Raw genomic sequence first — 27,161 nt, 5'->3', positions numbered from 1 at the left:
ATCAAAGAGACATGGAGTGAATGCCAGCTGCATCTTAACTAGTGACTGCCTCTGCTCCTGGTTGCTGCCCTGGATCACTACAGGTGACAGCCAGTCTTTTGTCTTTTTTAAAAATTCACTCGTCTCAAGTGCAACTAGGGAGTGACAATAAATCCTGGACCAAAGCAATGCCCGCAGCCCAAACAGTGCATCAAAAAATCTGCAGGTCTCCTCCAGTGATCGAGGGTAGAAGCTAATAACAGAGTCAGTCACTGTTGAGGATAACCCCTCTTAACTGCTTTCAGCACAATCAGTGTCTTTTGCCAGGTATAGAGACCACCTATGCAGCAGAGTTCAGTGCCAGGGGCTGATGCCTCAATGATGCTAATGCAGCAGTATCCAGTGTCCTCATGGATAACTGACATGGGCACTACAATCATGAACAGAGATAAATGAACAAGCTGCCTCTAGCTCATCTGAGGAAACAGCAGGAGGAATGTTTAGAGATAGCCAAGAACAGAAACCCAAAGATTTTCTGTGATTTATTTCACTGTAAATGTGCACATTGCATTTTATTAATAACAAAGGAATGCTGAGTTATTTGAGCTTCCCTTTTTTGGCAAATTAGGGGAGAACTGGTTAAGGGAATACTGAGTGATGAGACTGAAACCAGTAGACAGATGCACACCATGCATTAGGGGTTAGAGTTGGATCAGTTTCATTTTGTGCCTTCAAGGTGGGATTGCTCTGAAGCAGATGAAATTGAATTCCAGGTATTAGAGTCCTGCTGTTCGACTAGCGCTCATGTGAAACATGCCAGGCTCAGATGTGCCCTGACCTTGACACAACCTGGTTGAGAATTTTGTTTCTTAAATTAGGTCCAGATATTTTCCTGCTCAGTACGGACAACACTTACCTCTGCATTTTCATCTTTCCCTTTATCCTTTCCTCCTGTGAGGAACTATGTCAATTTAGGATATCACCCTCATCATTCTCTCTGGATGATCATGTTATAGAGAATGCAGCAGACTACCACAATATTCGGGAACCTGACAAAACGTACTGAAGTGCACCAATAGACCAATGCAGACACTGGAACCACATCTTCTGAAGCTGTCTGGCTTACTCCTTGTGGTCCCTGTGAGGTGGTGGCTTCAGTTGTTGCAGTTCTGACTCAGGGTCACGTAAAGGACAAGTTTATCCTTGATAACCCATCCAGAAAAATACGATGGTGGCAAAAAGGGGTGAGGTATTATGGCATCATGGTAACTGCCAAGATAGTGAGCACAAGAGCCAAAAAAAACCTGCAGATGCTGGAATCCAAAGTAGACAAGCAGGAGGTTGGAAGAACACAGCAAACCAGGCAGCATCAGGAGGCGCATAAATCAACGTTTTGGTTGTATTCCTTCTTCAGAACTGGGGGTAGGGGTGGGTGTGGGGGAAGCTTCAGATAAAGGGGAAGGCAGGGGAAGGCTGGTGCATTGGTGATAGGTGACGATAGTAGAGGGTATGACATGGTTGGTCAATGGAAGGAATGAATCTGGTTGGTGGCAGGGAGCAGTAGAAGGTAGCAGGATGGGCTGGAAGGGAGTTGGGGATGGGGAGGGAGGTTATTTGAAATTGGAGAACTCAGTGTTGAGTCCTCTGGGCTGTATGGTGCTTAGGCAGAAGATAAGGTGTTGTTCCTCCAATTGGAGCTATGGTTGGTTTTGGCAATGGACGAGGCCAAGGATGGTCATGTCAGAAAGGGAGTGGTGGGTGGATTGAAATGGCTAGTGACTGGGAGGTCCAGTCGGCCCCTGTGGACCCGGGTAGAATGCTTGGTGAACAGTTCCCTGAGTTTATGTTTGGTCTCCCTGATGTAGAGAAGACCACATCGGGAGCACCTGATGCAGTAAACTAGGCTGGGAGAGAGACAGCGAACCTCTGTCTCACCTGAAAGAATTGTTTGGAGCCCCGGATGGAGGTGAGGAGGTTGGTGTACTGGCAAGTTTTACACCTTTTCTGGTTGCAAGGGAAGTTGCCTGGGGGTTCAGTGGTGGGGGTGGAGTGAACCAAGGACTGTAAGAGGGAACAGTCCTTGTGGAAGATGAGTATGATACATTGGATGTGGAGACTGGTGGAATGGTAGGTGAGGACAAGGGCAAACTCTGTCATTATTAAGTTAGTGAGCACACACATCCATATTGCGCTTGTTGTGGTTCCAGAGCAGCTGAACATTCTAAAAAAGTGGCAACCCTGTGGTCAAATTCCTTCATTGCTCACTTGGGTCGTCAAGAGCCACATGGTTTCAGTGAAGATATTTCCTGTATCTATGGATATACAATGACAATGGCAAATCCCTTTGCTCTGAGTATTTGTGAGGTTCCATTTGCTTGAAACTGCATGCACTGTCCACCTCTTATGACTAGGTTATCAGCGATCTGAGAGATGCAGTGGTATGTAACCGTTTGCAAGTTGCACTGTGATCAATAGAAGGAGTCAGAGGCTAAATGAAATCCAAGGTCATAGTGGCATTAACAGTTACTGACAGAGAGTGGTGAGTAGCACCACAAGGTATTCCTCAAGATGGGCACAAATCTCGGCTATCATCTGTCTAGATAGCTGTTCTCTCTGTGGCACTGATTCTCTGATATGTTGAGACAGTTATCTTCCTCATGAGAGTTTATGTTTGTCATTTTCACCCTCACTCTTCTCCATTGCCCTCTTCATGGCCAGAACTCTGCATCTATCTGTGAGGATGCTGCTTATCATTGCTACTCAACTCTACCTCAGAATATCTTCATTCCATGCACAGTTTGTTGTCAACTGAACTAGCAATGCTTAGTGGCCTCCTATTTGATGTTGCCCCAATCCCTGGAAGGCTATGACTCCTCCACTCATCCAGAATGAGTACATTGCTCATTCTACACAATCTACTCGCACAACTGCATCAACATTCTCTTGGTTTCTTCCCGAACCATCTGGAGTGTCTTGGGTAGACTTTCTTCTCTCAACGTTTCTTGCTGAAATTAACCTAAGATACTGATACCATGTGAGGAAGAAAGCCCCAGTGCCATCATAGGCAAGAGCTAGGCTCAATTTTCATAGATCAGTAAGTAAGTTAATTGCACATTACTTAACAGATATAGGATTGTCTCCTGTGAGACATCAGATTCAAAAAGATTGAGTTCATTATACATAAACTAAAACATTTTAACGTACCATCGATAACAAGCTCTAACACCTCTTCAGCTACTCTTTTATATCCTGCTGGCGGAGTCTCTCTCATGATGTTAGTTAATCTTTCCAGGTTCATATTGTGTTATACAACACACGCCAATAGATATCTCTCTCAGCACCTTTTTATGGACCCACTCAATTGATTTACACAGATTCCTGTTGTATTGTCCCCTCTTTCTGCTTCAACTCTTTCTGGTCCATTGTGTAACTCATTTTTCCCACCAATAGGTAATATCTAACCAACCTGTTATGATACATCTCTGGAGTAGGTAGGACTTGAACCTGCGTTTCCTGGTTCAGAGCTAGTAACATTACCACTTCAAGTTAAGAGTCCTCTTCCCCACAAATATTCCCAATGGATCCTTGATGAGCTGACATCAAGTTCAATGAGGAAGATAATTATCCAGTAATCTCAGATGGGTGGGCTTCTGGATCCTGCCCTTTGCCCCCTGAGCAATACTGCCAACAGTCAGAAAGACAACACTAAAGTGTAACAACATTAGGTTGCTCTTTCCACATCTGCTATGTCATACCCACCCCCATCAGTGGACAAAAGCTCTACTCCTAGTACAGTGCGGAGTGTGAAGTGAGTGAAGTGGGGTGAACATTAGTTTTGTTTTGGTTATCTTTACAATTGAACTGAATTTTACCTTAGTTTAAATTGTTCAGTATGAAGAACAGGTTAAACATGTTTATTGCGTTCTAGACTGGTTTAAGTTGGTCAAAGTTTAATTATCTTTGTTTTATGACTGGATCTCTTTTCCTGAAACTGTTGGGCTGTTGTGTAAATTAAAAGTATGAATTTGAGTCAGAGATTAACCTTGAAAAATCAGAGTTGGGGGCAATCATGAGTAATGATATAAATAAATGGTAGGGACAAGGAACATTAAATGCAGCTTTAATAAGGGATTTCATGTTTATTAGATTAGATAGCATAATTATCCACATATGTTGGACAGTAGATAAGCTGAGCATAAATGGAGTTACATGGGTGGAATTAGGCAGTACTGGAAATGAAGCGTAAGAGCGAAGTACCGTAGATGCTGGAGATCTGAAATAAAAACAGAAAGTGCTGGAGCAATAGAAGAAAATCATACCAGACTCAAAATGTTACTGTGTTTCTCTCTTCACAGATCCTGTCAGACTGCTGAGTTTCTCCAGCACTTTCTATTTTATTACTGGCAATGAAGGAGCTAGGCGTAGATTATTTTTTGAAAGAGGGCCTTCAGTTGCAATAATGGAATAAGAATTCATAATGATCTTCCAAAGGAAACTAGATATACCCTTATAATAGATGGGGAAATGGCAAGGAAATGAGAATATAGACACATCACTTTCAGAGAACCAGCTCCGCAGCAGCAAGCAGTTCATTTTGTGCTGTAAAATTCATTACAACTCTTTTCTGCGGGAGTGGGTTGCTAAGCAGAGATTGAAAGGTGGAAATCTATGGAAAATGCTTGAAATATTCAGTAGATCAGGCCACATCTGTAGAGAAAGAGACAGGGTTAACATTTTAGGTTAACTTTACTTCAGAGATTATGATTTTAAAGTAATCAACAAAAAAAGAGAAGGGAAATCTTAATGAAAAGGTAATCACAGCGTGTTACTGAAATCTGAAAATCATTACCAGAAAGAATAGAAGTTTCAGATTCCCTTGGTATTTCAAAAGGCCACTGACATATTTGAAGAGATTTCAAATATTTTGAAGATATTTACAAAATTAGTTGAAAGCTCTTTTGAAGAATTGTTATCGGTCATCCAGTTGAATGACAACTCCAATGGCCCCAATGATTCCTGGGGAGGTTTCCCCTTGATTGGTGTAAATTAGGTGTGTGCTGCCTAGAGAAGCATCAATGAACAAACAAAAAGGTGAAAATTCTAACAGACAGCAACCAGGATGTAATAATATGGTCAGGAAGGAGAGATCACATCCAGAGTGAGGCACAGCCTGAATGAGTATCTAATTTGGGGAATTTGGAGGAAGTGTGGGAATTTGGTGAGGAAGGGAAGAGTTGCTTTTTGCTTACTTCTTTGGCTCATAGTTTGTAATTTTGTTTTTGTAAACAGGATAAATTGAAGCCCAGAATCAGGGTCCCAACATAACAGAATGTTATCACAGATAAACCATAAGGCAAAAGTGATGACTGCAGATGCTAGAAATCAGAGTCTAGATTAGAGCGGTGCTGGAAAAGCACAGCCGGACAGACAGCATCTGAGGAGCAGGAAAATGTATGTTTCGGGCAAAAGCCCTTCATCAGGACCATAATGATAAATCGTAAGTTCACTGATTGGCGATGACTACAATTTTGATGATCTATTATAGGTTCTTTTCAGATTCAAGGCAAATATGGGAAATATTTACAGGTTACAAACTAAAAGACCAGTAGAAATTTTTTTACAAAGGTGAAGCTACTGGTGTTGGACTGGGGTGGACAAAGTTAGGAGTTACATAATGCCAGATTATAGTCCAACAGGTTTGTTTGAAATCAAAAGCTTTCAGAGCACTGCACCTGACAAAGGACTATAACCGGGTGTTGTGTGACTTCTAATTTGTCTAAAGATCACATGAAGAACTAAGTCATTAAAATAGAGGGGCTGGGCCAAGCAATGTAACTTCATGATATGGGAGCTGGTGGACGCAATCGTTGTTCACAGTGACCACATCTCAAACAAGTGTTGCTCCTGATAGTCCCAAAGGCTGTGGTGTCTATCTGCTGCCTGGGTTCAGGATATCTCATCTGGGCTGCAGAGGAACTTGGAGTGGGATGGGAAAGGTCCAATTGTTGTGGTCTACATAGGTACCAATAACATATGTAGAAAGAGGAAGGAAGTTCTGCTGTGGGAACATGAGCAGCCAGGGCTAAATTAAAAAGCAGAACCAAAAAGGTAATATTTTCCATATTACTATCTGAGCCATGAGCAAATTGGCACAGGGTCAACAAGATTAAAGAGGCAAATGCTTGGCTCAAAGACTGGTGTGGGAGAAATGAGTTTGATGCGACATTGGCACCAGTACTGGGGAAGATGGAGCTGTTCTGATGGGATTTCCTCCATCTGAGTCACAAAACTAGATCTGTGGATATAGCTTTAAACTATATAGTCAGGGGGCTTCAGTTACATGGAAAGTTACGGAAACTTTAAAGGTGGAGATGGCTCGGTTGAGATCAATAAAGTTTCCATAATAAGTAATAGGACAGAGAGAATGGAAAGGCCCAGGAATCTAACTTCAGGCACAGCAGATACAGTGACAACTATGAGAAGGGTGGTAGTCAATTCAGGACTGATTACTTATACTTAAAGACATGCTATATACGAAACAAAGTAAATGAGTCTATAGCACAGATTGAAATTGGCCGATGTAAGTATCAGAGAAATGTGGATGCAAATGGATCAGGGCTGGGAATGAAATGCCCAAGGATATGCCAATTGAAAGGATAGGCAGTTGGGCAGAGATCTCAGGGTTGCCTTGCTTTTTGAAATGAAGTAAAATCAATAGCAACAAGTGATATAGAGTCATAGAGTCAAAAGGCATAGAATCTGTGTGGGCAGAGTTGAGAAACCACAAAAAGTCCCTGTTGGGTGTTATTAGGTCTCCTAGTAGTAGTCAGGACATGGGCAAGAAAATAAATCAGGAGCTAAAAAGGCATGTAAGAAACACATAAGAATGGAGGACCTCAGAATGCAGGCAGACAGGAAAAATCGGTGGATAGTGGACCTTAAGAAAAGCAAGTCAGGGAATGCCTACCAAATGGTTCTTTGGAGAAACTCATGCTCCCCACTCTAGAACAGGCAATTCCGGATTTGGTAATGTGCAAGAGACTGAATTGATTAGGGAGCTTAAGATGAACGAACCCTGAGGGGACAGTGACCATAATATAATAAAATTCACCTGGCAGTTTGAGAGGGAGAAGCTTGAGTCAGATTTAACAGTACTACAACTAGGTAAAGGTAACCACAAAGACATGAGGGAGGAGCTGGCCAGAGTGGATTCGAAGGGGAGCCGAGCAGGGAAGATGGTGGAGCAGCAATAACAGTTTGTGGAGAGAAATTACAATCCTTATTACAACGATATTTCTCTTTTTGCCTCTTTTTGAATGACTCTCTGCACCACGGTGCTATGGACAGTTTGCTCATCCTCCCTACAGCCCTAACTCTCATCCATACAGGAAGCAAGAATCTCAAACCTGTCAGACAAGCTCAAGGGCTGAGGTTCCTTAAACATTACCTCCTGAATCCCTCAATCTGACTTCATAGTCACACTCCTCAGTCCCTGACCAAGGTAGTTAATCTAAGGGATGTGACTGCCTCCTGAAACACACCATCCAGGTAACTCTTTCCCTTCCTGGTGTATCATAGTTTTCAAAGCTCAGACTCTAGCTCATCAACTCTGAGTTGGGAGTTCCTCAAACAACCATCATTTGCTCCAGATGTGGTCACTATGAACCCCAATGGGGTCCACCAGCTTCCACATCATGCAATTACAACACATCACCTGCATGCATCTCAATTTTACTTATTTAATTCTAACTTGATTTTTTTTAAAAAATTCTACTGGCCTTTTAATTTGTAACCTGCAAATATTTCCCTTATTTATCTGCAATCTGAAAGTAACCTGTAATAGATAGTCAAATTACCAAAAATTAACTTAGTTTTCCTTTCATATCACTCTTTTATGCTGGGTCCCTGATCCTGAGCTTCAATATCGCTTGTAAAAAAGACCTTACAAATTATGAACCAACAAATAGCAAGTAAAAAGCACCTCTTCCGCTCTGCACCAAATTACCACATTGCCTCAAAGTCCCTGAACTATACACTCACCCAAGCTGGGTCTCACTTTGGATGTAATCGGTCCTTTATGACTGTGTGCAGATTACTGGTTGTACACTTTCAACTTCTCTTAATTAAAGCTGAGGTGAGGTGAGCTGAGATGATTCACACTAGTTAAGCTGCAATGGTAAAAAATATCTATTCAGGCCCTATTCAGGCTTCAGATGATTATCTGATAACTGCCCTTCAGTCACCTGAGTCTGTTATCTTATTAACCATTTAAGTAAACTACTGAATTTTAAAATTTTAAAATGGAGAAAGAAAATAAGTACTTACCAGTGCTATTCAAAAACTGCCTCCAAAATCCCTGAACCATGCACTCACATGGGCTGTGTCTCACTCTGGATGTGATTTCTCCTTCCTGACCATGTGCAACTTACTGATTAAAACTGACCCCAAAAAAAGCCTTATTACTTCTCCCAACCCGGAAGCCTGTCAGTCTATAAGCTACACAGCAAGAAACAGCAGCGTAAACAAAGCCGACAATATCTATGTTTTAAAATCAGACTCTGCAACAGTGTAAGATCTCTGGCTCACAAGTATAAAGAACCAACTTTCTGGTACTAAGACTATAAAAACTAACTTTGTGACCTGATACAAAGGCTACTTCATTGACAGAATCCTGCAATGGCTTTCATAAAGAATGTGTGTGTGCATGACAGAGAGAGAGAGAGAGAGAGAGTTACAGAATAGTGAGTTGGCTAGATTTTCAGGGTGACCCTACAAATAAACAATCTTCTTTATTTAAAACCCCAAAAGCATGCTGCTTTTATTAAAATGGTCTATACAATATAGGTTAAGAAATACTCACAGTATTTCTCTAAAACATTTGGATTATGGTAAGTAAAGGAAGGGGATAAGGATTTCCATTCTCACTCATCCCCGTCCATTTTAAAGGCTCAGGCAGGAAGTGACATTTTTCAGCAACTGGCAATGCTTTTTAACTTCCAGTGCATCTCTTCCTCACAAAAAAAACTATGAGATTTTTACAATGTGCATTAAACTCATCATTATCATGCTAAAAGATCTGACCCAATAAATCTAATTATGGAACTGATATATTTGTGGCTAACGCAATTATTTTTTCCAAATGCTGCTTCTGTAATCAGGCTGGAAATTCAAAACTTCATTCGCACTTCTCAAAACTGCAAAGTACATGATGTTTTTTCATTCATTCTTTCCTATTCTAACAAATCTATTTGCATAATTGTTTCAATTTGATTATCTTGATTTCTTTGAGAATCCAGCTGAAAGTTTAAAAGCAAACATACTACTGTTCAAGGAAAGAACTACTCTCTGAAGAGATTGAGGAATAGTTTAGTTGATATCAAACTTTCAATCTGAGTGTTCAAAGTGCAAGTTCCTATTTGAGCACTACTACAAAATCATACTAATTTGGCAGTGAATTAAAACATTTTGTACATTGGTTCTGTACAGGTCAACTCTGCTGCTTGATGTGCCTCAATAGAATCCATTAAGTTGTTTCCTTCTAGATGTAATTTTGTCTTTTCTGGGAATCTGTTGATGTAGAATGTTTGAATTTTCAAAAAGTGGGGAATATACCCCATTTGCCTGGATGAGTGCAGCTGTATCAACACTCAAATGGTTTGACACCACCTAGAATAAAGCAGCTCACTTGATTGGTACCGCATCCACAAACATTCACTCCCTCCACCACTGACGTTCAGTAGCAGCGAATAGCCATCTACAAAATGAAGTTCAGATATTCACCAAGGCTCCCTGCACAGCACATTCCAGAATAATGACCATTACACTCGAGAAGGACAAGAAGGGCACATGCATGATCATACCATCACTCATGGTTTCCCTCAAAACCCCTCACCATTCTGGCTTGGAAATTTATCACTTTTTCTTCCGTGTCACTGGGTCAAATTCCTGGAACTCCCTCCATTTTGGCATGGTGAGCGCGCCCACCCCAAATGTGCAGCAGTAGTTCAAAAAGGTTCATCTCCGCATTCTCAAGGGCAATTAGGGATGGGTAGGGATGGGCAATAAAGACTGGCCCAGCCAGCAATGCCCATATCTCCTGAATGAATAAAAAAAATTTGGTGAGTTACCACATTTTAAGTTGATGGACAAATTTAAGGTAATGGGATTGTAGGAAGTATGTTAACTCTTGGACAAACAGCAGAGAGTCTGAATAAAAAAGAGGCAGTTTGTTTTCAGTGAGGTTCCATATGGATCAATGCTAATTACAATCTATAGCAATGACATAGATTTAGGGATTACAATGTGTAGCAATGTTTTAGAGTTGGAGATTAAGTGCAGCGTATCCACATTTTTTGATGTACAAAGTTGGCGGGGGAAAATACAAAGCTGAGGAAGCTACAAAGAGGCTGTGTAGGACTAAAGACAGGTTGCATGACTGAGCAAGAATGTAGCAGATGGAATACAACATGGGAAAATATGAAGTTACTTAGTTTTGGTAGGAAAATTAGAAAAGCAAGTTATCTTTTAAATAGTGAAGGACTGGGAAATGTTGGTATTGAAGGGATTTGAGTGTCCATGAATCACAGAAAGCTCATATGTAGGAAGTAGGATAATGCAAATATTAGATTAGGAAAAGAAAAAACAGAAATTGCTGGAGAAACTCAGCAGTTCTGGCAACATCTGTGGGAAGAAAACAGAAGTAATATTTCACATCTAATGATATGCATTTGGAGAAGCATGGATTGATTAGGGATAGTTAGCATGGCTTTGTGTGAGGAAAATCGCGTCTCACAAACTTGATCATGTTTTTAACTGAAGTAACCAAAAAGATTGAGGAGGGCAGAGCGGTGGACATTGTTCACTTGGACTTTAGTAAAGCCTTTGACAAGGCTCTGTCTGGTAGACTAATTAATAAAGTTAGATCAAGGTACGCTTGCCATTGGATATAAAATTGGCTTTCTGGTAGGGGAAAAGGGGTGGGATTGGAGAGTTGATTTTTGGACTGGAGGCCTGTGACCAGCAGTCTTCCTCATGGATCGGTACTAGGTCCACTTTTGTTTTTTATTTATATACATGAGTTGGATGATAATACAGGAGGCATGGTTAGTACGTTTGCAGATGACATCAAAATTGGTAGTACAATGGACAGTCAAGAAGTTATGTAAGATCACAAAAAGTTCTTGATCAATTGGGTCAATGGGCTGAGGAGTGGCAGACGGAGTTTAATTTGCATTTTGGTTATACAAACAAGAACAGGACTTATACAATTAATGCTAGGGTCTTGGTGTTGTAGAACAGAGAAACCTAGGGGTTCAGGTATTAAATTCTTTGAAATTTTTGTCACAGGTATACAGGGTGGTTAACATGGCATTTAGCATGCTTGTCTTCATTGCTTCAACCTTTGAGTGTTGGTGTTGGAATGTCATGTTGAGGTTGTCCAGGACATCGGTAAGGTCTCTTTTGGAGTATTGTATCCAGTTCTGGTCGCTGTATTATAGGAAGGGTATTATTAAATTAAAGGGGCTCAGAAAAAGTTTTCTAGGATGTTGCTAGCAATGGAGGGTTTGAGATATAAAAATAGACGAGAAAGACTGGGACTTTTTTACTGGGGCATATGAGGTTGAGGGGTGACCTTTTTAAAATCATGAGGGGCATTGATCAGGCATTGGCAAGGGTATTTTCCATTGGGTGGGGGATTTCAAAGCTAGGAGACATACTTTTATGTTGAGAAGAGAAAGATTTAAAAAGGAAACGAGGGGAAACATTTTTACACAAAGCGTGGTTCGTATGTGGAATGAACTGCCAAAAGTGGTGGATGCAAGTACAGTTACAATGTTTAAAAGACATTTAGATAAGTCATGAATCAGAAAGGTTTGGAAGGATATGGGCCAAGTGCAGAAAAGTGGGACTAGTTTAGTTTGGGAACATTATTGGAATGGATTGGCTATATTGAAGGATCTGTTTCCATATTGTATGATTCTATAGTACTGTGACTCTATGACTCTTCATCAAAAAATAGTGAAAGGCCTTTCTTTCAAAGTAATTGGAATACAACAGAAAACAGGGTTTGACTACAATTACATAGACCTTTGGTGGAGCCATAACTGGAACACCGTCTTGGTGCCCTTAACCAAGAAGGACACTTTACTTGCTTTAAAGGAAATGCAACAAAAATCCACTCAACTGATTTGTGGGTTGAGGGATACTCCTGTCAGGAAACACAGCTCAGTCAAGCCAAAAATGTTCGGTGTATTGCAATTATAAGTAATGTGGTTTATCAGTTTTAATGCTGGTCAGATACTAGGTATGTAAGCCTATCCTTTCATATTCTTTATATTCCTCTGGTTGCTTGCATTGAGCAGGATACTGATGGAACCCAACCAGCATACACTTGCAAAATCCACAACACAGTGTGTAACATTATACCTGATCTTGAAATTAAGCAACATTTATGAAATAATTCCAATTATGCTGATAACCAAATTAAGATATGGTACACTTGTATATTGGGGGTAATATAGATTTATACAGAGGGTACTATTCTTTGCAGGCAGCAACAACATGAATAAACTGTGCGTATTTTCATGTACTAAAATAAATGTTAGCCATTCTCTGGTTTAAATCTCAGTGTATTGCATTTACCAATCGGAGTGAATGTGACTAATTAAAATTTAAACTGCTTGGCAATGAACAGTCAGTCATCTTTGATTGGTGCATTCTCTGTGACAATGCTTCTTTCAATTACAGCTAACTTGCCAACCAATAGGCACACTCCTCTTGTTTGACACAAAGTTTCTCAATGGGAGTTTCTTATGAATTGTGTACATGATGAAAAACTTTGACAAGATGTGCCTTTCTTAACAATTGTCAAATGAGAAGAATGAGGCATGATCTCATTGAAACATTACAACAAGGTGGCATAGTGGTTCAGTGTTGCCTCACAGCATCAGGGACTGGGTTCGATTCCAGCCCCAGGGTACTGTCCGTGTGGAGCTTGCACAATTTCCCTGTGTCTGTGTGGGTTTCCTCTGGATGCTGTGCATTCTTCCCACAGTTTAAAGATGTGCAGATGAGGTGGATTGGGCATGCAGGATTACATAGAAAAGGGTGAGGGGATGGGTCTGGGTGATGCTCTTCAGAAGGTGGTGTGTGGACTCAGTGGGCTGAATGGCCTGATTCAACACTGTAGGTATTCTATAATTGATAGGGTTGATGCTAGAAGAATATTTCAACCTGGCTAGGGAGTCTAGAACTCAGGTCACAGTCACAGGTTATTCAGAACTATGATAACGAAAAATTCCTTCATTCAAAAGGCTTTGAATCCTTCGATTTCCTTTTCCCAGAGAAGTGGGGTACTTCGTTATTGAGTACATTTAAATTTTGGTACTAAAGGAATGAAGGAAAATAGACATAATTTGGGAGAGGTGAGTTAAGACAGAAGATTAACTCTGATTTTATTAAATGGCATCACAAGCTTGAAAGGCCAAATAGTATGTGCATCTTTTCCTATTTTTAATGTTTTTACGAAGCAGTATGGGAGAGTTCTTGAGCATGGTAATTTCTCAGAACTGGTAGCTCAGGCTTCCTTTAAAAGTACCATAACCCTGCTGAGTTTCCTGCTGGGTCACATTTTCACTTTCAGATTTGTTTCGTTTTTTTGATTTTGTTACTTACAGCTGTTCAAACTTCTCCTGACATTATATTCATTATTCAAATGATGAGACAATTTTGAGTTTTCACAAACTCATGAAAATATAAACAGAAAAGAGAATTAAATTACGGGCACTGTAAATTGAAATGCCTATTCAATTAAATCTGAAATGTTTTAAGTATTACATAGACATAATTCTTGCCGAGTATCAGTTTTACAGTTTCCTGAACCAGCGAAGTGTATTGTAATCCACATGGAATGGATTTAAATAATAAAGGATGCTATTTGTGATGTTTTAAAAGTCTGATGCCTGAAAATGTCATGACATTTGAAATCATTGGTAAGTCTTGGGATCACTGCTACAAAATGCTACAAGCATGGATGCGATAACGTAATCTTAGAAAATGTGATGATGATATGATCAATTACATTAAATTGAACATGAAAACAGCCAGGTATTACTATCTTTCCAATTCTAATAATAAATGTTTTCTGAAATTCTTCATTACAGCTGCAACATTGGAAATTCTTTTTTCCACATCATCTATTGTTAAATGAGAGGCTTGGTGACTGACATATAGTAACACACTTGACATTTACTGCAGGTAATACCACAAAATATCTGAAAGCATTTTCATTATGCTCGCCCTTCTCCTTTTTGCTCCCACTGATAAGAATTCAGGCATATTCAAGTTGAAATTCATTTAAGGGGTTTGGGAGCATTACTTATTGTAGTCAGTTCTGCAGTAGCAGTCCCTTTGTAATAGTCCTTATGTGAGGCAAATAGAGGAGAAATGCTTCTAATGAAAAGCTTTTCAATCTTTCTTCCCAAAGGAAGAACATATTGATTATGGATCATTCATGTTCTCATTTTGCTATTGCAAAAGCTAACTTAATTGCATGGTATCTGTCTGTCATTATTCCGCGCACTAAACTGTGGATCTCTGGCATCAATGCTCAGAGCAGTCCAAAAAGAACAAGCTTTCTCATGGGCTACTTTATTATGGTTTTGATAAATGAGTATTATAGATAAAATTGCACGTGAAAGTATGAGGAATGGATTTTGTTTGTGGGAATCTTTCATCATAACAGAATGTGTATCAGTATGGATTACTGATATGGTTTTTTGAATTACCAAGTGCAACAGCAATCAATCATGGAGTCTGAAGCATCACAACTGACCTGCACTGTCTTATCTACCTTGTCCTTCACTGTTATTTGTACACATGCTCCCCCCATCACCCCCAGGTTTGAAAGTGTATGAGAGATTTTCCAAAATAACAAAGTACACTTTTACAAAATACAATTGGTTTTCTTTGGCCAAAAGGTGTAAAATGCTTCATTTCTTAATTGAATTTCCTTTGTTTTGCTTTTCAATAGCACCATAGTGTACACTTAACAGCATGAATGTAACACTGCATGAATATTACATTCTAATTTTGGCTGGATCAAGACCATTATTGTGATAAACTAAAAGGTCACACACTATCATTCTCATTTATTGTTTTGTACAGTTGGTACTACTGGAGGTGATGGAACTGCAAGAAACCCAAATAGATTAGATTGAACTATTCTTATTCAAAGGGGAGCATTTAACTGATAACAGGCTGCTCAGAATGCAATAGCAGTAGTCCTAACCATTGCTCCATAGTTGGTAGAAGAGAAGACAATTGTGGAATAAAGTACCTTAAATTTCAAAACAGTTCAGCATCTTCTGTATTTTCTATGTAAAGTCTTCCAAAGATCTTTTTTAGAATAAAATGCAGTATTATACTACCTATTCGTACTGCTGAGGAAATGTAACATTTTAGCTCAGGTAGGCAACCTGATTCTTATGCTGCTGACAGTGGTCACATGGTTCAGTGCATGCCAGCAATTAAACAACAGGAACCAGCATCTTTCTCATAACTCATAGCTGTTTAAGAGAGACCATTTGTTCTTCTGCCTACTACATGCCAAGAGCTGCTTTGTACTCAGATAAGACTGCAGGTTGAGAATTCAAGTCAGTTTCCAATCAAGATTTCACGTCAAGAAACGAGCAGGATGCAGATGTCTGTTTCAGAGCAGTCAGTTGTTGACCGAATTTCCTTCAAAGTTGGTGCCACATTAACAAGAGCAAGTGTTTTGGTGGAACTGAAATGGAAGTTCTCCTTGGAATGTAGCATAAACATGTTTGTTTTTGCATTTCTCCTGATAGCAATTTTTTTAAAAAACAAGCAAAATATAAAGGATAACAGCACTCTACAATCAAAGCACATAATGCTATGGAATAGTAAAATATCCTTATGGAGGTATTCTCAGTTCTATGGTAAGTAAATGTTCTGTTTTGTATGATAAGAGTAATAAGATTGGATCTCCCCATCTTAACTGCTGATTGCCAGGTCAGTGTTTGGTAGGTTCTTTAATTAGCCTTAGAGAAATTAAAAGAAAATGGTCAGAAAAAGCTTCTTCCCATTGGTTACTGCTGGAAAGTGCAAATATGTGAAGACAGGCTTGGATGTTATCCTCGCACTGAGGAGTTTGTTGTATGTTAAGGTCCCACTTCTTTATACTCTCCCAAAGTAATGCTGCTGGAATTCTGCAAGAACTCTTTGTTTACAGCTTGGTATATAGACTCATTGGGTAGAATCTTTTGGAGATCTTAGCAATATGGGCTACAGCAGGATTTGTAGCAAGTGTGAGAGGCCTACATTGACTTTGGGAGCACCTCGCTGCTGGTGGTAAGGTGAGCCTCCCCTGGGAGGCAGCAAGTTATTAATTAAGGGGGAATCAGAGTTTGTTAAACACCTTATTTCTGCTGTAACTCACCTTGTAAACACATGGCTTCTGATCTTACCAAACACATTGAGCAAGCGAGATGTCCAGAATTCTCAGCATAAAAGTTCGACTGGGTACCTTGTGACTTCAGCTCAACACTGGCTGCAAACAGCCTCCACTTGCTCAGCACCAAACACGATGTAAAAGTGTGATCCACATGCACCCCTCCTCCACTGACATGGACATTTAACATTTGCCAGACCTCACAACCATCATGACACTACTCTGGTCCACTTGCAGGCCACTTAGAAAGCAACAGATTTCAAGGATGCATCAGTAATGCAGTGTTGAAAGTCTACTGCAAGGCCAATCCTTTGTGCGAAGGGATAGGCATTGAACTCATGGATTAGGCCAGGCTGCATCTCAGGCTTTTCACTTCTTCATTCACTTAGCCCCTACCTGCATGTTCACAGAATCCAAGCTCCACTTTACTATATTGTGCTTGTTAACAGAATGGCACTTCAGTTAGAGTCAAGGGCTATCAGTAATGCTATATCAACATGTTCTTTAGCAGACACACAGCCAGACCACTCGTCATACCTGTCAGGAAGTATCTGTCTGGGGGAATCTTGTTTCATAGCACACTGAAGTGTCAATCTCACACCTATAGCATGTGTCAGCTGGTTCTGTGGCAAACACACTGCATTCTCATTTAGCCCATTGGTCATGTCAAAAACTAGGTGGGGGCAAAACCTCCGTCCAGTCAAGGGTCATGTTGTTGTCAGTCAGGGATCCACTACTAGCTGTCACGAGCACGCACTACTCTCAGAGAGTTATCCACTTGGCCCACTCGTGGTCTGGGAACATATCCGATACAGTCAGGGGAGTGAACAATGTTCAATCCTGTAGGGTCATTTCAAGCAGTGAAAGAAACAACATATTGTCAGTCAGGGTAATGCACACACAACAGGTAGGGTCTAGGCAGTCATGTCTGGAAGCTGCTTGTCAAAATTGGTCAGAGGTCTGCGATGAATGATTGTGACCCAGGTGTATGTGGAACCACATTGGAGGGTATGGTAGGCTACAGCAGTGGGGATATTGGCAGTGACTATCACTGTGACCTCCACAAGAGACTGCAAAGGAGCAGGATGACCACCATTAAAGTGTAGCCTTGGGGGTCAGGAGACTGGGAGTGCTGTTGGAGGTGACATCCAGTGCTGTGGGTCTCCACATTTGAGAGAATGGTGGAAGTGGACTGTTAGGGCAGTGCAAAGTAAAAGTGGACATAGAAATTCTGGTGGTGCGCCTGGTTGCTAGGGCCACACCCAAGGTGGGCAGAGTCAGTGTCAGTTTGATTGGGAAGTCATGTTGCGGCTGTTAGGCCACTTTTGCAATATTGCATGTAATTCTGTTCTCCTTCCTATCGGAAGGATGTTGTGAAACTTGAAAGGGTTCAGAAATGATTTACAAGGACGTTGCCAGGATTGGAGGATTTGAGCTACAGGGAGAGGTTGAATAGGCTGGGGCTGTTTTCCCTGGAGCATTGGTGGTTAAGGGGTGACCTTATTGAGGTCTGTAAAATCATGAAGGGCATGAATAAGATAAATAGACAAAGTCTCTTCCCTGGGTGGGGGAGTCTAGAACTAGAGCGCTTAGGTTTAGGGTGAGAAGGGAAAGATAATAAAAGAGACCTAAGGGGCAACTTTTTCACGCAGAGGGTGGTACATGTATGGAATGAGCTGCTAGAGGAAGCAGTGGAGACCAGTATGATTGCAACATTTAAAAGGCATCTGAATGGGTATATGAATAGGAAGGGTTTGGAGCGATATGGGCCGGGTGCTGGCATTTGGGATGAGATTGGGTTGGGATATCTGATCGGCATGGACGAGTTGAACCGAAGGGTCTGGTTCCGTACTGTGCATCTCTATGACTCTATAAGTCTAAGTGTGAGATCCATTTTTATTGGATGAAAGGGCACTGAAGCAAAAATACATGAAGAAGGCAACTGCAAACTCCAACTACATTTAAGTTGCCTTCATTTCATTGTCTACCTGCTGTTTGGGCAGAGTGAACATGTTTAGAGTTTGAATGCCATTGGAGCTTGCATATTGAACATTGCTGCTACCTACAGCAACACTCAGAAGCCAATCTTACAAAGAGGCATATGCTGGACAGATGCAAACCATTTATCACGCAGCTTTGAAGAGTGTTGTGGGAGGTACACACCATTGCTTTATGATCTGTCAGCAAGTTTAATGATGGTCTGCACTAAATGCAATGAGAAGTGAAAGCCAGTGCAGCCCCTTCACCAAATTGGTGCACATGCTGAGGCTGGAGTTGAATGAATGAGACACAGTCCTTGCTGTGCAGCAAGCCTCACTGTGTGGAGGAGTCTGTGCAGCCTTACCTGCAGGATATGCCACCAATGACTCTTCTGAGACTTGTCTTTTGCTCTTTCTGTTCGCGATGTAGTTCATTTCCACCCAGAGTCTGATGTCCAGTCGCTGGTGGAATGTTCATTGCTGTGGCTACCTTCATAAGGAGGCAAAGGCAGATTCAGAGGGATCAGGGCTGATGCAAGCCCAGGAGAGGCAACAGGTCACTGCAGAGAATGAGGAGCACCCAGGTCAGGGAGAGGTTGCAGCCACAAAGCTCGTCAGGATGCATGGGATCCACTGGAGACTCAGAGCTTTTCCACCCAGACTATATTTCATGATGATGAGTTAGGCGCCCTGTTGATTCAGTCTCTGCATGTCACAGGTCTCAGACAGAACAATGTTGCGCACACACAAATCGATCAGGACAGTGTCTGATGCAAGGTCACACCAGGTCATTTTACGCTCCCAAGGCCAAGGTCACACTGAGAGAGACTTGTCCCAATACTGAGCAGTTATCATTAGGCTCACAGAATCGTTATGGTGCAGAAGACAACCATTCACCCCATCACGCCTGTACTGGCTCTGCAGCCAATCTCCTGCACATCCCCATATCCCTGTACACCAGTCCTATTCAAATCATCACCAGATGTCCTCTGGAGTGCCTCAGTTGAATCTGACTCCACTATATTTCCAGGCAGTTTATTCCAAACGCTATTTATTCACTGTGGGAAATTTTCTCTCTGACACCATCCTTGCTTCATTTGCATATTAATGTAACTGAAGTTTTAAAGTGATGTTCAGGTGATCTGTGGTCACCGTTACCACTTGCTGGAGGCATTTAACCTCTATCCTAGCAGCTGCACGATTCCTACATTCTGGAGCCCTCTTGTGTAGTTAGTGTGTTACAAGGCTGGTCACTGGGGTTCCAGGACAACTTGCCGCAATCATTGCTGATCAGATCCAATGCCCTGACTGATGTGGGTGCCTCTGATCCAACCAGAGCTATGGTAGAACAGACGACAGAAGACACAGTTCTGAAGAAGATTTACACTGGACTCGAAAGTTTAACTCTGTTCATCACTCCTCAGATGCTGCCAGGTCTGACTTTTTTTCCAGCACTTAGTTTTCACTCCATACCCCCTTCCTGGTCACTTTCCCAAGAACCCCAATTGGCTTTGCAACTCCCCAGGTCTCCACCAAGCGTGTCTAGTGAGCCTGTACCTGCACATGTTTCCCCCTCAATCCCATGCCAGGTGTGGTCATACAGTGTTTCTTCATTTAAGGCAGAATGAACCTGACTGTGGATGACCCTCCCCATTCCTTTCCCACCTGTGCTTTATTGTATTCACCCCCTCACAGATACTGTTGCCCCAACCATCACAATTGTCATCCCCTTTACCCCATGGTCTCAGCCTTCAAACCTGAAGAATAGGTTTCCACATCTCATTTCTGTAGGAGCAAACTCCCTTGTCCTCCCCAACTTTCCCTTTCACTTCTGTCATTGGACCTGGTGAACTGTACATGACCCATTGCTTGACCAACGCAATCAAATTGTTCCAGATGAGTAGTGACTAGACCTGACTCATAGCTGTATATCTCCCTGACCATGTTAGCCCTAACCCGTGGACTGATCGCAATGGAGCCACAGGATTCATCACAACCAAACCCACTGGATTACAGAAGTACGGATCCTCTGATTGACAACCCCACCCCAACTAGTATGGGAGGCTGCCCTTGACTTACTGTGTTGGAACCCCCTAACTGGCAGTTAATGAGGGCTACTTCCCTAAGACTTTGAGCCATGGCTGTTTGCTTGCTGCACATGCAGTGTGTTTGCTGTACAAGCTGCTGACACATGGAGTAGGGGTGAGGTTGACATAGAACACTGCCTTACTGCAAGATATATGCTCCCTTCAATGAGGTCTATTGACAAGGCAAACTGCATCAGTTTGGCAAGGCAGGGATGCTGCAAGCAATAAGAGAGCAAGCGAGTAGCACTGAGATATTGGCTGGTCCAAACAGTGAGCGATATCCCTGTCCATGTGCATTAGGTGTTCCTGCTGCAGCCATCCCATGCTGTTTGCTGGTATGCCCTGAAATGCAAAGCTGTGCTTCCAGAGTGTACCAGAGAGGTGCACGGTAGTTATGACAGGTTGGCAAATGTCAGATACCAAAGTCAATGGCTGAGAGGTGCATGCAGCTGGTGCCCATGGATCATGCACAGAGATGCTTTTTGTTCTTAAGCTGCCTAACAGTGAGCATGTAACCATTATCAACTGTTGTAAAAACCTATCAGATTCACTAATATTCTTTATGGAAGCACTGGCCTATCTCTGACTCCAGATCCATAGCGTAATGTTGACTCTCAACTGCCCCCTGGGCAATTAGGGATGGGCCTAGCTAGCAACGATTACATCACATAAAAACCTGGAAGACCTTTGAAGCAAGCAGTGAGCCGAATTCACCAGGTACCCACTCAGATTTCCACGTTGAGATTTCTCAATATCCTGTTTGTTTGTTCTGCTTGGTAAGAAAGAAAGCTGAATAATAATGAGGCAGGTTGAGCTGTTAACAAGGCATTTAACAAGCAATAATCACCTTTAACTAGCAACTTGCTACTGCCTCATGAGAAGCTTGCCACACTGCTTGTGAAAAGCAGTAATGATTATTGAGTTGCTGCAGTCATTGATACAGGTCCTTCCTCTGATTCCACCATTAATCTCGCCACAGTCCATGTTGCTGAGACCCCTATAAGATTCTGCTGATAAGTCTAACAGAAATCTACCTCAGGGTTCGAATTTCAATTGATCTGGACTCAATTGTTTTGGGAGAGGAGGTGCCATATTTCCTAAAATCACTCCTGAACTGACCAGCAGTAACCTTGAGGTTATGACTGTTAGTTTTGGACTCCCACCAGAGGAAATACTATTTGTTAACCCTTTCAAATACTTTAATAATTTTATCACCTCAATTATTATTTGATATTTAAATGAATACAAGTCTAACCTATCCAGACTGTCTTCCTATGTGACCCTTCCACCCTTGTATCATTCTGATAAATCTGTGCTGCATTATTCTTTTGAGGCACAGGACAGAGAACTGAATTCAATACAGCAGAGATAGTTGAACTAGACAATTGTAGCATAAGATTACCTCCTTTCCCTCCCAGGCTTTATGAGATAAATGCTCACATTCAATCAGCCTTTCATTTATTTTGAGTCTGTTCAATCGCTTTTAATGATTAATGTTCATGGACCTGCAATTCTCTCTGCTCTCTCCATAGTTCATAGCCACTGACTGTTTACAGACTCTGATCTTTCTTAGGCTGAAGTGGATTCCTCATGTTTCTCCACAGTTAAAGGTTTTGACCATTCATGTAACTTACCCATGATCTTATGTACTGCGTACAACATTGAGTCATAGTATAATATTCTGCTCCCATTTACGTGACTGCTAATTTCACCGAATTAAATTTCCTTAGCAAACTTGAATTCAAAGCCCCATGTTCCTTCATGAATGTCAGTGACAAATATTGTAAAAAGTTCAGACCTGAGATTGTGGTGGGACATCCTTGACAGAGTTCACAGGCTGCCCTGTTTGGGTGAGCTGGGCAAAAGACTGACTTCAGTGCACTGGTACATTGTTAAAACTCTGAGAAAGAAAATAACCCAAAAAAGAGTCCACCAACCCTCATCATTTATCCCCTACACACTTGCCATGTCTTAATCAGGCTAAATCATTCCTCACCCACCCACCCCATGGTATCTTATACCCTCATACCAACCTATGCCCATCAAGCCAAACTTGTTGAGCTTTAGAGCCTCTATCCCAATGGATGCTAACATGCCCCCTAACCATCATTCTTTTCTCTTATTCTAACCATGCCAACTCACGAGTATCCACCATGAATGTACCTCAGGTATAATGTGGAGATTAAGTAATGTTCTTAAGCGCCTGATGATAAATTAACTATTTCAAATAAAATACTTTTATTGATGAAAAACTCATTCACAACATTTAATTTCCCAAGTTCCTCATGAAAAGAATAATTTGCATAGATAGTCCCATTTCAAAGAATTTATAACTACTTTGTGCTGTTAATTAAACTGTGAAATGGCAAGCATCTATTGTGACAATGAAAGTTTGTGAAATCAGTCATACGTTTCCAATCTAGGTTACCCCTCAGACCTATGTCAACATAGGTGAAATTGTAAGTACTTCTTTGTAGCACTGTTAGTATTTAAATGGAAGTGGACTTAAATGCCTTCACAGGTTGGCAGCTCTCTGGTCGGTTCTCATGACCATGACAGTTCCAATGAACTTACATGCTTTTCGTGTACATTTGTCTCTATGTCTAATAAACCAAAAGAGCTCTTGACCTCTCCCAATGGTGTCCCAAAACTACATTCAAAAGGGTAACTGTCTAAAAGGGTGCCCTATTTCTCCAAAACTCTCTGGGAAGGTGGAATGTCTCCTAGCAGGCGTAAAATACACCAGTTGCATTTTGTACATCTCAGTGTTTAAAATCAGACCTTACTGAGGCAGATGCACATTTTGATGTGTAGTCGTCTCTGTGAACCCAGGATATGCAAATTAAAACAAAACCCTTACTCCATTACCACCTCCAGACCCACCACCAACACCAGTCACATTGCGAAATGGCAAGTGTAGGATATAGTAGGATGGCGACAGGACCTCCAGATCCCAGCTTCCAGTAACATTTTTGCTGGCTCCCTGCATGAAAATTCAGACCTTGGTTTCACACTGTCATGTTTCTTAAACCTTCATTAAATAATATAATATTGACAATTCAGCACATAACATGCATGAGGAGAATCAACTTATGATCCATCCAATAGAATCTGAGGAACTAAAACTGTGGGTTGAACTTACCTCAAAATTCTGTCCCTAAGTAAAAATGAAGTTCATTAATCTCTCTGTTCTCTAGAGTTTTAATGCCTCATATTATGACAAGAATGATAACTAATGGGTTCTTTTTTGCTTATTTACCTCTATTTCCTAACTACTGACTCCATGTTCCTTTATGTTTCCTTTCATTTTCTAATTTGTAGGAGACATTGGAAGTTCATTGCTCTATCACTCAGAAAACAGAATGTACTGCTAATTGAGTTTTCTAAATATAAATTTGCAAGTTGGCCAAATTTCATGACCTTCAATTGTTGCAAAAAATAAACAAGCTTAGTACAATTTTGCCCCTTAAACCAGGAGAGAATAAGTTGATTTCAGATAAAGAGACTCTGAGTGGGATAAGACCATCAAGAAAAATAGGTGGAAGTGCTTACGGCAGATGCTGGAGATTACAGTCAAGATAAGATTAGTGCTGGAAAAGCACAGCATGTCAGGCATCATTTTGCCCAAAATGTCAATTTTTCTGCTCCTTGGATGCTGCCTGACCTGCTGTGCTTTTCTGTCAAGAAAGATGCCAGTTCAGGTTAATATGGTCATGTACTGCAATAACACAGAAGAGAATCTTTCAAGATTTCAAGCAAATGTCATAAGTTTCCATTTTGCCTGTGCCTTGAATTGAGGTATATTTTGAATAAAGGAGCAAGTTTTTAAAAATTATTTCATGAAACATGGGCATTGCTAAGCAAGACCAGCATTTCATGCCCATCCTAAACTGTTTTTTGAACTGACTGCCTTGTGAGGACATTTCAGGGAGCAGTTAAAAGTCCATCACATTCTTGGTAAGGTTGGAGTAACATGTGAGCCAGACCGGTGCAGCTTTAAGTTGCAGGTTTATTAATTTAAATAAAATTCCACTAGCTACCATAGTGGGGTGTGTAACCATGCCATCAGAGCATTAGCCGAGGCCTCTGGTTGCTAGTCCAGTGACATTACCACCATGCCACTGAATTGATCTTGATCAGTATTAAGTACCTTCCAGAGATAGCCTGGCAACATCTTTTTATTAAATGGCATCAAAACATTTCTGCCCTTAAATATATCATCTTTTGAAATGATATGTATTAATGAATGTCTGATATCCAAATAAACATTTCATCTGTGTGAAATTCTAGACACAGATTTAGCTGGCCATAACATTAAACGTCAAGAAGCATTTATATCACACACGCAATCAATATAACTGGATGGTTTTCTGAAAATACTATGCTCTTAATGCTTGTATTCTATGATTTCTAGCTGCAGTTTCAGAGTTTTATGAGTTAAATGTATAAACCAAGAAGAACATTGAAATGAATAAACAGTAAAGCATGGTGGAGAAGTGGATGCCCCTACCTGAATTCTTAAAATGAATGAAGCTTTGTCCTTCAATTTGAAAAGCCTATCTATCCTTAAATGTCAGAACGCCAATGTCATTTACTCAGCACACTATATTTGACAGTCACAAAGTGACAGTGGGTATAGTTCCAAAGGTCATAGAGTCATAGAGCTATACAGCAGGGAAACAGATCCTTCAGTCCAAGTCGTCCATGCCGACCAGATATCCCAACCCAATCTAGTCCCACCTGCCAGTACCCAGCCCATATCCCTCCAAAGCCCTCCTATTCATATACCCATCCAGACGCCTTTTAAATGTTGCAATTGTACGAGCCTCTAGCACGTCCTCTCGCAGTTCATTCCATACACGCACCATTCTCTGTGTGAAAAAGTTGCCCCTTAGGTCCCTTTAAATTTTTTCCTCTCTCACCCTAAACTTATGCCCTCTAGTTCTGGGCTCCACCTCCCCAGGGAAAAGATTTTGTCTGTTTATCCTATCCATGTCCCTCATGATTTCATAAACCTCTATAAGGTCACCCGTCAGCCTCCAACGCTCCAGGGAAAACAGCCCCAGCCTATTCAACCTCTCCTTATAGCTCAGATCCTCCAACCCTTGCAATATCCTTGCAAATCTTTTCTGAACCTTTTCAAGTTTCACAACATCTTTCCGATAGGAAGGAGACACAACACTGGTATTTCAGCCAAGTTGCCTTCATTCACCTAGATATTGAATATTGGTGAGACTGAATTTATAGGTGGTACATTGAAGTTCAATCTGGCCTGCAGACAATGTTCACACACCTGCACTTTCCAGCAAGGCCACTTTTCAGGTATAAGGTCTGACTGTAGTGCATTGACTATTCAGTACTGAACCTGACATCTCTTTGACCTCCTTGATTCATAACCAAATCTTCCAGTGTACTTATCTACTGCGCTGTCAGCAGAGCCTTTATTTGTAGGTCAAAATATTTCCTTCAACGCAAAACATTCACTAAAGCTGTAAATAACATTTCAAAACAACAATTTGCGTAGGATTGGAGAAGAATTAACATTTTTGACTTGACAGTAGATAATCACCTGCACTTGGGATGACAAGTATGTATGGTGTAGTTATCTGTATCCTACCTATTACCGTTAAGACAAAGGGAAAGTTCCAGGTCAGCATGCATGAGAAGAAAAAGAAAGAAGCGAGTCTACCAAGAAAAAACATCCTTTGATAATATCTTAAACCCCCATTCTACAAAATAAAACTGGAAACCCCAAGAGAAATGAATAATTATTTCAGATTAAAGTTTTAATGATACCTCAATCTCCAATTTTAATTCAAAACGAATAAATTATAATAGTTGGTTTTAATACAAATACACTTCTGTTATTTTGCTTTCAGTTTGCTTAATAAAGTGTCAACACTGTGTTTCACTTCTAAAGAGAGATAAGTGACATTCATGAACAGGCAACATTTAAATAATCTGTGCAACAGAAAAATATCGCATGGAAAGTAGTCTATGCAAAGAAATCGTAGCTGAAAATGATTGAGTAGGTTTCCATTTGCATTTCACATCATTAAATGCAACTAGTATGATAATGAAACCTACAAATTAAATAGAGCTAAATGTTTAGAAATAAATAGTTGACATCTGGATGCAGGCTTTTAAATTTCTAGACAATTACTGTTGTTAAATCATGCACAAAAATGACAATGCAATGAGACCAGCAACTCAATGTAAAACAAATAGTTTATATAGATTATATGATCCATAAATGCTGAATAAAGCAGGCAATGTAATCACAAAATAAATTCATGCAGGATACTAACATGCCATTTAAACAACCAATTTATTCAAGCACTGATTGAGAATTTTTCTCTCCACATGTCTTTTAAGCATGGTGGAAAGGTGTTTTCTTGTTATGTGCGATGCTAGTTATTGGCTTTGAACAATGCAAACAAAACAGAATGATATTCTCTTACCTTTAGTTGCCAGTCTTAAACAGCTGATTTTGGTCTCCTGCAAAGAATGAGAAGGAAGATATATCCTTGTTACACTAACAGATTAATTACTGATTAGTGGAATTATATCAACGCAACATTGGTTGAAATTACATAAATTGTATAATTTATATGAACAATTGGGACTTTGGCACCAAAGACACAA

The 27,161-nt window shown here is 40.7% G+C and overlaps 1 protein-coding gene across 6 annotated transcripts in view; it reads right to left on the bottom strand.

Moving 5' to 3' along the window:
- Positions 1–27,161, bottom strand: part of ptprt (protein tyrosine phosphatase receptor type T) — a 1,418,554-nt gene that overhangs the window by 301,660 nt on the left and 1,089,733 nt on the right. For 4 of the 6 annotated variants that reach the window (XM_072556501.1, XM_072556497.1, XM_072556496.1 and 1 more), the window contains exons 13-14: positions 26,978–27,014; positions 26,086–26,133 (exon numbers count right to left, since the gene is read on the bottom strand). In XM_072556501.1, coding sequence (XP_072412602.1) covers positions 26,086–26,133; positions 26,978–27,014 — 85 coding nt within the window. The remainder of the gene's footprint in view (positions 1–26,085; positions 26,134–26,977; positions 27,015–27,161) is intronic. The other 2 variants (XM_072556499.1, XM_072556500.1) reach the window with 1 other exon arrangement.

The sequence above is a fragment of the Chiloscyllium punctatum genome, chromosome 37 (assembly GCF_047496795.1).
Source record: "Chiloscyllium punctatum isolate Juve2018m chromosome 37, sChiPun1.3, whole genome shotgun sequence".
Lineage (NCBI taxonomy): Eukaryota > Metazoa > Chordata > Chondrichthyes > Orectolobiformes > Hemiscylliidae > Chiloscyllium > Chiloscyllium punctatum.
The sequence above is the reverse complement of the archived record's forward strand: the minus strand, read 5'-3'. Positions and strand labels throughout refer to the sequence as shown.